General features: G+C 40.8%; 1 protein-coding gene across 2 annotated transcripts in view; it reads right to left on the reverse strand.

Moving 5' to 3' along the window:
- Nucleotides 1–351: 351 nt before the first annotated feature.
- The window catches only part of TPR (translocated promoter region, nuclear basket protein), a 71917-nt gene continuing 57590 nt past the window's right edge, over nt 352–14678 (reverse strand). The window contains exons 44-51 of one of the 2 annotated variants that reach the window (XM_048862573.2): nt 14562–14630; nt 13992–14083; nt 12840–12946; nt 5466–5561; nt 5103–5259; nt 3261–3379; nt 1533–1631; nt 352–568 (exon numbers count right to left, since the gene is read on the reverse strand). In XM_048862573.2, the coding sequence (XP_048718530.2) occupies nt 513–568; nt 1533–1631; nt 3261–3379; nt 5103–5259; nt 5466–5561; nt 12840–12946; nt 13992–14083; nt 14562–14630 (795 nt within the window). In that variant the 3' untranslated portion in view covers nt 352–512. Of the gene's footprint in view, nt 569–1532; nt 1632–3260; nt 3380–5102; nt 5260–5465; nt 5562–12839; nt 12947–13991; nt 14087–14561; nt 14631–14678 lie in introns of both variants that reach the window. The other variant, XM_048862572.2, reaches the window with a different exon arrangement.

The raw sequence follows: 14678 nt of genomic DNA on the forward strand, positions 1-14678 counted from the left end.
TGAAATGCTTTGTCTGGAAACTGATATTAAAGCCTCTCTCTCAACTACATGTGCACCAAGTGTGATATAATGTACCAGTTCTGCCAAAGTGACAATAAAAAGGGAAAGAGGCATCTGATGTCAACTCAGCACATTAATCGAAGAGCTTTTTATGTACTAAGACTTCCTAGGTCTACAATTTTAATTTCCACTCAAACTGCACTTCTCTCATTGCAGATCAATATTACAACGTGGATGTGGCCAGCAGAATAGCAAGATCAGTTACCTCTCAGACTAAGCAGACAGTATCCAAGGACTGGTATAAGTGTCCTAAAAATGATTTGTAAGACCGGATTTTAAAGAAAGAAGCCATTTTAATATGAGTTTGTCTAATTTTATTAATAAAGACATTGAAATATGCGCACATCAATCTACGTACAAAATGCTGCTTTTAGCGCTGCAATCATTATACTAAAGCAACAGTAGCCAATCTGACAGTCTGTAGACACAGCTTCAATTACTTTACAGAACTTTTAACTAATATTGCCTCTGTTTAGGCCTCCTCTGCCTCCCATTGCATGAGTTACACCTGTGTAGGAAAAGAGACGAGTATTAATGCAAGTACTCTTCCCCACTCCAATAATCAAACATGGTCAGTTTGCTACTTTGTTTGGTGATGAGATGAGTGTGCAGGGGAATATTCTGTTAGCGATCTCTGTGATGGCCTAGCACCAAGAGGTACTACTGTGGATTTTCATTCCATGGATGAGAAGAGTCACAACCACAGCATGCTCAATTATGGGTGGAGAGGGTTACCCTCCCTTTTCTCCAGCCACCCTTTTGGTTAATGTGTGACAACAGATGGGATTGCATTGGAAATCCCTTCTAGTTCTATAAGTACATTTTTTATGGTTAGATCCACAACATCTGAATGTTAACAGACATATCAGCGCTAGCACCAATGCATGCAGAATATTTAATATTTATGTTGATGAATAAATTTAATCTGGGTAGGGTTTTTTTTTAATGTGGGGGCTGTTATAGTTAATCATTAGTAGCAATCAAAGTAAAATCTGGAGAATACTAACATAATAAGCTTCTGTAATTTCAATCATTTAATTTTCTTTAAAAAGCAGCATAGTAATTCCAGACATCATCTCAACGAAAATCTTAAATTTGAAATAGGAAAATTGTGTTAGGAGTAATCTTAAAGATCAGAATTGTATCATATCAAGCTTATGTCCTAGCGATAAATTACCAAAAAACCTTAAGTTTAAAATCTACTGCAATTTATACGCCTTCTAAAATCAGAGCCAGGAGCTCCAGAAGGAGGATGTTTTCTGTAGTCTTTTTGCCTGTCAGCCAAATGAATGCTTTGGATAATATATATTGAAAGCTCTGTGGGGCAGGGACTCTGCATTATTCAGCGTCTCATCATGTATACTTATGGTGGCACTATAGATATCCAGTTTCAAAAGGGTTAAGAAAATTAAGAGGTTATTTGAAAGAGTACATACATAGTCACAATAATTATAACATTGACAGTCACTTACCCCTCTGTCTGTTAAACTGACGACCACGGACACCAGTTCTTAATGTTGGTGGCTGAAGTCTAACACGGCGGAAAGGCTTTGGCTGATTACTGCTTGTGTCTGTAGAGAAGGAAGAGTTTTAGAAAGAATGTATAAGATTGTTACTGCAGTATAATTTGTAACTGTTAGTGAGTCCATCGCTTAAGTTTAACGTACATCTGTACTTGTCTTTCATATTTTAAAAACTTGAGGGTGCAACATATTTCATTAACATCTTCTCAGATAATAATAATAATAAAGCCTCAGACTGAACAAGTGTGTGTGTTTTCCTTTGATTTTTTTTTTTTTTTTAACTCACTAGCTGGGTTAAATTATATGCAGCGAAGACCAAGTGCACCTGATTACAATCCCTTTTACTTTCGCATTGCTTACATCACATCCCTTTTAAAAGTTCCACTGGACTAAATTTTGAATCCCATACTCACAAGAGTAGTCCCACTGAAGTACATAATCACAACTCCAGGAAGGGATTCCCAATCTGACCCTAAAATTTTCTCTTTTGAAGCGAGTATCCTTCAAGGTATTTAAAAACTTCTCTTAAAAAAGAAAAATTAAACAAAATATCTCCATTAGTTACCGATGACAAAAATACGGTCCAGGTACTCAGTCTGTTGCCCTCACCAAATGGAAAAGGAAATTAAATAGATGAAAAAATGTCAAACTCTTCAAAGATTCACATGTCCATTTTATTTCAAAATGGAGTGACAGACCAATGGTTGGTAGACCAATGGATTAATAAAAGAATAAAGCATCTCATATGCCCATTATGTTACTTGTAATTTTTCACTTATTAAAAGGGATATTTTAGCACAGTGGCTCCCAATCTTTCCAGATTACTGTACCCCTTTCAGGAGTCTGATTTACCGCACATACCCCCAAGTTTCACATCACTTAAGTACTTGCTTACAAAATCAGACACACGTAAAAAGTGTCACTATTACTAAAAAAATTCCTCACTTTCTCATTTTTACCATATAATTATAAAATAAATTAACTGGAATATATTATACTTACATTTCAGTGTATAGTATACAGAACAGTATAAACTAGTCATTGAATGAAATTGTAGTTTGTACAGACTTCGCTAGCTGTGCTTTTTATGCAGCCTGTTGTAAAATTAGGCAAATATCTACATGAGTTGTCGTACCCACTGGAAGACCTCTGGGTACCCCCAGAGGTACGAGTATCCCTGGTTGAGAACCACTGTTTTAGCAAAACCTGTGATTATTTATAAGCAACCCAGATGTCTTAGAGGTTTATCCATGTTATCGACTCATACAGAACAAAAATCAATACAAGTTTAAACACTTCTGGTGGAAGAAGTTCCATATTTAGGATAAATGCCACTCATCTGCCTACAAATTGCCACCCTATCTTACTACAATGCTGCCATAAAGATTAAAATTCACTCATAATTCAACCTGTCAACACACAGCTTGGGAAGAGGTGAGAAAGTTGAGTGTATTCTTAACAATGGCCACAGCACTAACCTCAGTTTCTTTTTGACCCACTATGGAGACAATAATAGGTATTAAAGTTATGCTTCAGAAGGGACATTAACTGTTCAGAATAGTTGGTCCTAGTCTGGTCTCCACTGCCAACAATGCGTATTGCACTGGGAAAAGGCTCGAGGTACAAACATCCTACAAAACAGTATGAAGCAATCTGCATTAGGAAGGAAGCCAATACCTGCTGATGAGCTGGAAGGAGGATCCTGACTGGTAGAAGGGAGGTCTGACTCATCAGATGCTTGAACAGATTCTTCTTCTTGCTGGCTATCAATTTCTAGACCAGCTTCTGATGTAATTCTGGAACATAAAAATTCAGGTGTCGAACAATGGTGATAAAACTCAAGAGAAACTGATAATCCCCTGAGAGCACAGATAATTTTGTAATTTTACAGGAAATTGATTTTTGTTTTACTATGGGTACTTTCACACACACTCTTCACATTTTTTCTACCTTGTTACCAGATATTAGAGATATTAGTATTTTAAAAATACAAAGGCAGACAAATCCTCTTTGGCACTCATCTACCCATCCACTGCACACCACCAGGGTGACTGCTTTGCAGAGAAGATCAGAAAAATGAGGGAGAACAAATTGAAGTTTACTTGGGTGCACTTGAGTAAAACCATGTGCCATGGAAGAACTTATACACCAATCTGCTCCCCGTATTACAGAGGTCAGTGGGAAGTAAATATTTAATTTAAATGGAACCCATTAAGACTATGCAGTATGATCCAGTATATGAAATGTAAAGGCTGGGAAAAAAGAGATGGTTCCTAGAGTTTTGTCCAAAATGTTCTTTTCAGTGCAATACCTAAAAGGCTTGGATTAATGATTTTTCAAAAAGCCAGTACCAAGACAGTGAAAGACAATAACACAGCTATCTTAAAGAGCACTCTACAGAGTCCAATGGAAGCTTTCCAAGGAGAACTAGGTCAGTTGATTACATGGAAGTCTGAGGGCAGAATTAACAAAATAAAAATAAAATCATTTTCGACAATCTCTGGGGCTGTTTGGTTGTATTTTCTCCAGTTAACTCCCATTTCGTGCTGTTTTATTTCCCCTGCCTCGGTGCAGGACTTTACATTTGTTAATATCAAATTCTACCCCACAGAAGCCCCACAGCTCTCCAGATCACTCTTAGTTTGTTTTTGTCCTGTATGTCTCTAATTCTGGTGGTGTTCCAAATTTTGATCACACTTGAACTTCAAACAACACACACACAAAAGAAAAAAGCGTTTAGCAGCTGAGCAGAGAGATGCTTAAAAAAAAAAATAGGTTAAAAAAAAGCTTCTGGAAAGCCTGACAGTCCTGGATTGGGCTCCAACTATCACTGAGTAAAGCCTGATGGATACTTCACTATGGTTATAGTAACAGTTCCACAAGTTAGTTGAAGTGCTCAGCAGACCCGTTTTGAGAGCCTCTGCATCAATCCATTTATCACGGAAATGCATGCCCAACTCACTCATGCTCTGGGTGTCCAGAAAGGGTTTATATTCTTTTAAAAGATTTACATTTTGTTTCTGTTATTTCTGCAAAGTAGGAAATTAAGTTGTTCGGAAAAAAGGAAATCTGACAATGAGCTGTGACTGTTTTGAGATGTCTAGAAATTCTAGATCCCACTACCAGTGCCAGAGGTTAAATAAGCCTCTGATTCAGAGTTTAATTCTTGTTTTCCACTGCAAGTGGATTACCTTGTGAACATCTTCCACCATAATTTCCAGTTCAGATGGGAGTCATTCTTTCTGTAGCCACACTAATCCTGTTTTCAAGATGAATATAGTTCCATACAGGGAGACCAAAAGAAGAAGTTGGTATTGAAGGAGGCAAAAGGTCACCAGATTAGTTTTACACTTAATTTAGGAAACCACTCAATGCTGGTGATCCCTCCCTGCTATGGACCAATAGAGCTAAGATTTAACAGACAACAGACACACACAAACAATGAAATGCAATGAAAGCATGTAAAACTAAATCTCAAATACAGAATTAAGTCTTAATCCACTGAGTAGTGTATCTTACCCTTCAGATTCTGCCTCCACAAAAACCTCATCCCCATCATCACCCACTCCAGATTCAGTAGTAGTGGATAAACTGCCAGTGGACGTTGTCACCATTGGAACAGACTGAGAAGCATGCTCTGAAGGATCAGCTGCGGTACTTTCAGTAAAAACAGTCACTTTAAAAAACAAAATCAGGAAAAGCAGTTAAGAGAGAAGGTTATTTTGTACTTATACGCAATTTATTAAAATATTGGGTACTATGAGAACTCAGTCTCCAGTAATATTTTCACCATAGCAATAAACAACATAACAGTAATATACATTTTGTTTGGAAGTCAAAGCATCTAATTTTGTCATTACACTTTGCAATACTGATTCTCACCTGGTGCTGCAACTTGCAGTGGAGTTGTTGGGACACTGCGGCCACCAGACTCTTCTTCATGGGCAAGGAAGAGTGGTGTTTCGTACATTCCTAAACCTACAACACACAATTCTTGGTATTAACGGATGCAGTGAAAGCATGTTAGACAGCAGAAAATTATATAATTATCTGAAGGCAAACTAGTATAGTACAGTACAAGTCCTAGTACAACCTCGAAGTAACCTATTGGTTTGTATTTAAATACTGAGACTGAGTAGTTGAGAATACTCAAGAGTAAACCTAGTTTGCACTTATGTAGAACCTTCAGCCAAAGTTCTTCAGTATTAATGAAATAAACCACACTCCCACATGAAATAAATATCTGTATTTTAAAGACAAGGAAATAGATTCAGATGAGTTAAGTGACTTGTCCAAGGTTATCTTCTAACGACTGACCCAAGCTTTAATCACTAGATAATGCTTCCTTTGATCAACTTGGAATTTTTTTTCAATTCTACGAGTGAAAATCCTATTAGTTGTACATATGCAATTTAGTTTAAGCTAGTTAAAACAAAGATAAGTTATTTCCAAAATAAATGTGTCCCTCAGTAATGGGAAATTTATTTTACAGAATTTAAGGTTGAACAGTAGTAGTCTGGAGCTTTGAGCAATCTGGGTATTTTTTACTCTATTTTTTAAATTTTTTTTTTTAAAAACAGCCCAATTACAAACCGTCCTTTAAGCTTTGGTTCACTCTCACTCGATTAAACTGTCATATCCTTTTCAGATGCATATTGGAAGATCCCATGATATTTACTGTTTACTTGAAATCTGTCAGACTTACTACTGCAAGAGAATCTCAACCAAGATCAATTCATTTTAGAGCCAAGTCTTGCCAAAGAGGCCAGAAAATAATATTGTGCTGCGAAGTACCCAGGTTCGTTGACATGAGATAATTTCCCCTAAACTTACTGAAAACTATGAAAAGAGACAGGCACTAGGTAATTATGCAATTATGAAAATGTCTCACTGGCCAAGCTTGTGAAGGCCTTACACTCAACTTGATGGCATTTCTGTGTTTGTATGTATGTAATGCAGTAACTTTTGAACGCTGAATACAATCGGTTCCAAAATTCCAGGGAACGGTCTAGGCATCAATGGCCACCCTGTTGATTTTGGATAAAACGGAAAAACTCCAAGGGTGAAAACTGAGGACACATGAAGCCTCTGCCAACCCTTTAGCACAAACCAGACACCTTGAAAATCACTGCATACCAGGAGTCTGTATGAGAGAAAGGAATGCAGGGCATACAGAACACCTGGCAGGGAGGAGATTGAGGGAACTGCAGGGAGTCCCTGAAAACAAAGGATGAGACAGTGGCACATAGGAAGCTTATAGGAGGACTGGAGGAATGCAGGGAGCCCTTGGTGTGTGCAATAAGCTCTGCCTACACAAGCTATAAAACATGCAACCCCTTAGCAATTTTTCTTTTTGCAAAGCTTATCTTAGGCCTGGTCTACACTACGGGGTTAGGTCGAATTTAGCTGCATTAGATCAATTTAAAAATGAATGCGTCCACAAAACCAATCCCGTTCTATCGACTTAAAGGGCTCTTAAAATCGTTCCGTTGACTTAAAGGGCTCTTAAAGTCTGTACTCCTCCCTGGCGAAGGGAATAGCGTTAAAATCTACTTGGTGGGTCGAATTTGGGGTAGTGCGGACACAAATCAACGGTATTGGCCTCCGGGAGCTATCCCAGAGTGCTACATTGTGACCGCTCTGGACAGCACTTTGAACTCCGATGCACTAGCCAGGTACACAGGAAAAGCCACGGGAACTTCTGAATTTCATTTCCTGTTTGGTCAGCGTGGCGAACGCAGTAGCACTGGTGACCATGCAGTCCCCTGAGAATCGCAAATGAGCTCCAGCATGGACTGAAAGGGAGACACTGGATCTGACTGCTGTATGGGGAGAAGCATCTGTGCAGGCAGAACTCTGATCAAAAAGAAGAAATTTGCCAGAATCTCACAAGGCATGTTGGAGGGAGGCTACAACAGAAACACACAGCAGGGCCTCGTAAAAGTTAAGGAGCTGAGGCAAGCCAACCAAAAGACAAAGGAGGAAAACGGTCGCTCCGGGTCACAGCCCCATACCTGCCGCTTCTATGGTCAGCTGCATGCCATGCTAGGAGGGGACCCTACCAGTACCCCACCACTGTCCGTGAACACCTGCAAGGAGGGAGTCTCACGGAACGGGGAGGAGGATTTTGTGGAGGAGGAGGAGGAGGAGAATGCGCATGCGCAGCAGGCAAGCGGTGAATCGTTCTCCCCGGCAGCCAGGACCTTTTCATTACCCTGGAGCCAATACCCTCCGAAGGCGGGATCCCCGACCCTGAAGCTGGAGAAGGCACCTCTGGTGAGTGCCCATTTGTAACTACAGTACAGGGTTTAAATACAATAGTGTTTAACATTTGATTTTCCCTGAATAATTGGGATGCATTCGCGGCCAGTACAGTTACTGGAAAAGTCTATTCGCACGTCTGGGGATGGAGCGGGAATCCTCCAGGGACATCTCCATGAAGCTCTCCTGGAGGTACTCTGAAAGTATTATGGAATCATTGCAGCACAAAGCATGGCAGCGAATGGTCCTGGGTTTTGGTCGCATTCAAGCAACATTTGGTCTATATCTTTCCGTGTTACTCTCAAGAGAGTGATTATCATTCATGGTCACCTGGTTGAAATAGGGGAATTTTTGTAAGAGAACAGTAAAAGGACCCCGTTCATGCTGGGCTGTTTGCGCTTGGCTAAAAGGGATCATCCTGGAGAACAGGCACGCGGTGGGGTAGGGGGAGGTGTGTGCTGCACATCCACCTGAAAACTGCAGCCCCTCCTTTTAAATGTGAAACCCAACTGGTATTGCTTGCTATGGGAAAGGATGGTGCGGCAGTTTGAAACCATTCCCACATGTTATGCGTAAGAAGCCAACCCCACGTACCCTTTGCCTTATCATGGCTGCATGGAAACCGAATTCTGTTACCCAGCCGTGTGTGATGTGTCACCATACTGGCAAGCGCTCAATATAAAAGGCAAAATGCAACCTTGTACCTAAAGCACACGTGCTGTCTGCTGTAAACTGCTTGATTCACTGTGAAAGAGTCTCCCTTTTGTTCTCAGAAATATATCGTCTTAAATATTACTCTCCTTTTTTATCTCCCCCCAGGTGCAAATGTTTCTAGGCTCCCCCTATCATTTCCATCCCTAAGGTTATCCCAGATTAGAAGGTGAAAAAAAACGCACTCACGATGACATGTTTTCCAAGCTCATGCAGTCCTCCCATACTGATAGGGCACAGCTGAATGCATGAAGGCATTCAGTATTAGAGGCTAGGAAAGCATTAAGTGAGCGTGAAGAGCAGAGGCAGGAGGCGATGCTAAGGCTCATGGGGGAGCAAACGGGCAGGATGAAGCGTCTGGTGCAGCTGCAGAAAAGCCAACAAAAGCACAGACCCCTGCAGCATCCACTGTACAACTGCCTGAGCTCCTCCCCAAGTTCCATACCCTCCTCACCCAGATGCCCAAGAACGCAGGGCGGGAGGCTCCAGGCACCCAGCCACTCCAGAGGATGGCCCAAGCAACAGAAGGCTGTCATTCAAACAGTTTGATTTGTAGTGTGGCTACAATAAGCAATATGGCCTTGTCCTTCCCTCCTCCCCGACCCTACCCAGGCTACCTTGTCCATTATCTCATTTTTTTAAATTAATAAAGAAAGAATGCATGGTTTCAAAGCAATAGTTACTTTATTTTGAAGGGGGGAGGGTTGGTGGCTTACAGGAAATTAAAATCAACAAAGGCGGCGGGTTTGCATCAAGTAGAAATACACACAACTGTCACACCAAAGCCTGGCCAGTCATGAAACTGGTTTTCAAAGCCTCTCTGATGCACAGCATGCCTTGCTATGCTCTTCTAATCACCCTGGTGTCTGGCTGCTCAAAATCAACCAGGCCATTTGCGTCAACCTCCCACCCTGCCATAAACATCATCTCCCCCTTACTCTCACAGATATTATGGAGCAAGCAGCAATAACAATGGGAATGTTGGTTGCACAGAGGTCTGACCTAGTCAGCAAACAGCAGCAGCATGCTTTTAAACATCCAAAGGCACATTCTACCTCCACTCTGCACTTGTTCAACCTATAGTTGAACTGCTCCTTACTACTGTCCAGGCTGCCTGTGTATGGCTTCATGAGCCATGGGAGCAAGGGCTAGGCTGGGTCCCCAAGGATAACTATTGGCATTTCAACATCCCCAACAGTAATTTTGTGGTCTGGGAAGTAAGTCCCTTCTTGCAGCTGCTCGAACAGCCCTGAGTTCCCAAAGATGTCAGCGTCATGCACCTTTCCTGGCCATCCCACATTGATGTCGGTGAAATGTCCCTTGTGATCCACCAGTGCTTGCAGCACCATTGAGAAGTACCCCTTGCGGTTTACGTACTGGTTGGCAAGGTGGTCTGGTGGCAAGATAGGGATATGTGTTCTATTGCCCCACCACAGTTAGAGAAACCCATTGCAGCAAAGCCATCCAGTATGACCTGCACATTTCCCAGAGTCACTACCCTTGATAACAGAACGTCAATGATTGCATTGGCTACTTGGATCACAGCAACCCCCACAGTAGATTTGCGCACTCCAAACTGATTCCCAACTGACTGGTAGCAGCAGGCGTAGCAAGCTTCCACGGGGCTATCGCCACTCACTTCTCAACTATCAGGGAAGCTCTCATCTTGGTATTCCTGCGCTTCAGGGTGGAGGAAAGCAACTCACAGAGTTCCAGGAAAGTGGCTTTACCCATGCGAAAGTTTCACAGCCACTGTGAATCATCCCATACCTGCAACACTATGCGGTCCCACCAGTCTGTGCTTGTTTGCTGGGCCCAGAATCGGTATTCCACTGTATCAATCAGTTCCACTGCCGCCATGATGTCCCAATTGCCACAGCCCGTGCTTTCAAGAATGTCTGCATCCATGTCCTCATCAAAATCAGCGTCTCTTAGCCCGGTTCTGCATATACTCCAGGATAATACGTGAAGTGTTTACAATGCTCACAACAGCAGCGGTGAGCTGAGCGGGCTCCATGCTTGCCGTGGTATGGCGTCTGCAGGAGAGCAGAGTTGTAGCGGAAGCGGTGGATGACAACGGATGCCACAAGAATAGATATTTATACAGAACGACGAGAGGACCTGCAAGGTGGATTCATGGCACCAGGAGAGCAGAGTTGCAGCAGAAGCGATGGATGACGACAACATGGAGAAACTTGCTATTGAGACACTCATTTACAAGAGCAGGAGAGCAGAGTTGCAGAGGAAGTTGATGATGATGGTTAGCAGTCGTCCTGCACCGTCTGCTGATGGCAGCATCCAGGACACAACAGCAGTGGTGATGGTGAGCTGACCTGAGCGGGCTCCATGCTTGCCGTGGTATGGTGTCTGCACAGAAAAAAGGCGCGAAACGATTGTCTGTTGTTGCTTTCAGGGAGAGAGGGGCGACTGATGACATGTACCCAAAACCACCTGCGACAATGTTTTTGCCCCATCAGGCATTGGGAGCTTAACCCAGAATTCCAATGGTCGGCGGAGACTGCGGGAACTGTGGGATAGCTACCCACAGTGCACCGCTCCATAAGTCGATGCTAGCCACGGTAGTGAGGACGCCCTCTGCCGACTTAATGCGATTAGTGTGGACATACACAATCGACTGTATAAAATAGATTTCTAAAAATCGACTTCTATAAAATCGACCTAATTTCGTAGTGTAGACATACCGTTAGTGATGGTGCTGTACTTCTCAACAAAATATTATTGTCCTCAGCTCTTGATCTTCTCTCCGTTTTGCTTTTCTGACTCTTCTCAATCCGCTACCTTGCTCATTGCCACCCCTACAATGAGTGGTTTAGCAGATCTCTTACAGTTGCTTCTGTGCTGCCAGGAAGGCATGGAAGGGAGACTTCTTGCTGCACAACAGCAGCAAGGACAAGAACGAGCAATTGCTTGCCCGCCATCATAGTGGACAAGGGCCTATCTATCTCAAAGACTTGCTCTCTTCTGTACTCTACCACAACAGCTGCGATCACAAGGAACACTGACGCTGGACATCCCCAAGTTCAAGCTCATAGGAATGGAAAGCATTTTCAATGGGCTACCATATTCAGTCACAGATTCAGGCTCATCTTTATCCAGCTACCTTCAAGAACACAATGCCAGCCCTATTCCTTTACATAAGCTTTGTAATAATGAAGTTAGAGCACAGCTTAACAGTATCCCTCCTGAAAGCAAAGACTAATCCAACTGGGAAATAGTTTAAAGTAAGATAGGGGAGTAGAGATTTGGTCTCTGCGACAGATTAACGTTTCCTAAGTTATGCGTGGAAGGCCCAGATACAGCAATACACATGAGAGTGACAGTAACAAGAACTTTCTTGTGGGATATCGAGGCTAATCTACTGAGTACAATAGATCTTGACACACCTGAACCAATGGTGAGAAGATTGACAGAGCCACACATCAAGACATGCTAGAGAATTGTTCGCTGTACAATTTGAAAACATCTGTTAAATTGTGTGTGTTTTAATTTTGCTTTAGTGAAATCAAATTTCAATTTGTCACATACGGTGACGCAGGCAGTCTCTGCATGACAACACAATGGCTCAACAAGCTACCTACTTCACTAAGTTAGTGTTAGTTTTCCTAATATTTGTATATGCTATTCTAAATGGCTAAACATTGGCTTAGCAGAATTAATTTTATAATTTTAAGAGATAATATCCATGTTTATTTAAGCAACTTTTTATTTATATTAATTTATATTTTCACAGTTGCTGGAAATTATGGAGGTGCAGGGTAAGGCAATTATTTAACAACAGTAAATGTTAAGATTCAGAAAAGTTAAAGCTTTATAAACATGAAAGCACAAAAAGTTGTCAACATCACATGTCAAAATATACAAAGTAAACATCCTTAAAACAAACTAAGTTCTCAGTAAGAAAAATGCTGCTTATCTTTTAATGTCAGTTATCATCAATGAAAATATTTTTTCGTTGGTTTGTGTATGTATGGTAAAACTGATGTTTACCTATGTTTACTGATAAAAATCTAATCTTTCCAAGCCTAAGCAGTCAAGCATCCTTACATTAAGCTGCATATAGTTACAAATAACAAAGCTAACAGTGCTAGATAAGCAAAACATCTTCTCTGCCTCCTTAGTTCTTCTACCCTTCCTACAACTACACAGAGGCACAGACAAGGATATAGTTGGAACGGAGATGACAATTACCCAAGCTTGGTTAGTTTCTCAAGCTGTTTCCATTTTTTCTTACAAACATAAAACAAAGGTATTACATAGATTTACCTCCTTGTGATGCAAGCTGGCCAAGATCTGAGTGGCTGGAACTAGTCTGTGGCATATCTTCTGGAGGTCCAAACCTGAATCTGGGAACTCCCGCAACCTGGGGGGAACTACAAAGATGCAGAATGTGCTGTAAAAACTGTTTAATAAACTAAAAACTATAATAAAATTAATTTAATTGAATAAGGAAAACAAATTATCGATTATACGAATAAGATTAGTAGCCAAGCAAAGATAACACTTAATTTTATCAGCATTATCCAAAGTAATTAGTTACTCCATTACATCTGCGTCAAAATGATATGGTCAAAAAATACTCCACTAGTAAGAAAATAATAAAATCACTTTCAATGAATACTGTAATGTTTAATGACAGGTTTCAGAGTAACAGCCGTGTTAGTCTGTATTCGCAAAAAGAAAAGGAGTACTTGTGGCACCTTAGAGACTAACCAATTTATTTGAGCATACTGATGATGCATCCGATGAAGTGAGCTGTAGCTCACGAAAGCTTTATGCTCAAATAAATTGGTTAGTCTCTAAGGTGCCACAAGTACTCCTTTTCTTTTTGTAACGTTTAAATAGCTATGCATCTGATGAAGTGAGCTGAAGCTCACGAAAGCTCATGCTCAAATAAATTGGTTAGTCTCTAAGGTGCCACAAGTACTCCTTTTCTTTTTGCGAATACAGACTAACACGGCTGTTACTCTGAAACCTAAATAGCTCCTATGGCTTTACACAACTAATTCTCCACAGCAGCTTGCTGTGTATATTTTAACTGATCTTCATAGTCAACATTGAGAAAACATGCTTTTGTCACTTATAGCACTAATGTGAATGTGCAAAAGAGGAGCTCAAAGAAACACGATAACCCACTGTTGCCCTAGTAATTTAACTGTATGACTTTTTAAACAAATAGGTTTTGCTAGATTGGAATGTGCTTACTTTTCTGAACTCCATTTTATGATGTATGGTTCAAACAATTCAATATTTGTGACTCTCTCTCTTACCCATCTAGTAGATGGAATGCTATTTAGTATCTTACTACACAATCACTAAATCATTTTATTTCCATTTACCTTTAAGCAAAGAACCATTCAACTGTTAGTAAAACGGAAATACACAATAGCACTTGCTTTTGTTACGACTTCTACGTACTGAATTGCTTCTGCAAATCCATCTGTACGATGTGGTACCACAAGAGTTGGGGTGCTTGGAACTGTCCTGTCCTCATCATCAAAAAAGTGTTGCTGCTGAAAAAAATATTAAGATCAGAAGCTAAAATATATTCATTATTCCTACTCTGCTTGCTTCTAAATAAAACTCATCTACAAAGGTTGTTCCCTCCCAAAAAAATAGACTAACAGCTTTAACCACTATTTGTCTAGTCAACAGTGTGAAGGGAACCCATGTGAAAATAAAAAAGAATTTTAAAAGATTGATTCCTAAAAAATAGTAATAAATATTGGCTGTGTCTAAACTGACCCAGATTCTTAAGAGTTTTTAGCTTCATCTTATACTTAATATACCTTGCCCGGTATTCACATTTGGAATAAGTTAAAGGATGGAAGTACCATTAACATGAAAAACCACCGCTTGATTAAACTATCTGCAAGCTTACACAAACAGCCAAGGAATTCTTTACTGCTCTTGTAGTGTTATAAGACTACAAAGTTCAGAGTGCTCTCTCATTCAAGGCTTTTTAGGAGCAGTCTGCCATTTACTTACCATGCCCCCTATACCAGGAGTTAGTTGAAGCCCACGTCCCACTGACTGTCTCCGAGTCATCTGGATTCTCTTTATGGTAAAAGGAGGAATAAAGTAGTATAAATGTTTCCTGGGGAG

This window comes from Caretta caretta, chromosome 8 (genome assembly GCF_965140235.1).
Source record: "Caretta caretta isolate rCarCar2 chromosome 8, rCarCar1.hap1, whole genome shotgun sequence".
Classification (NCBI taxonomy): domain Eukaryota; kingdom Metazoa; phylum Chordata; order Testudines; family Cheloniidae; genus Caretta; species Caretta caretta.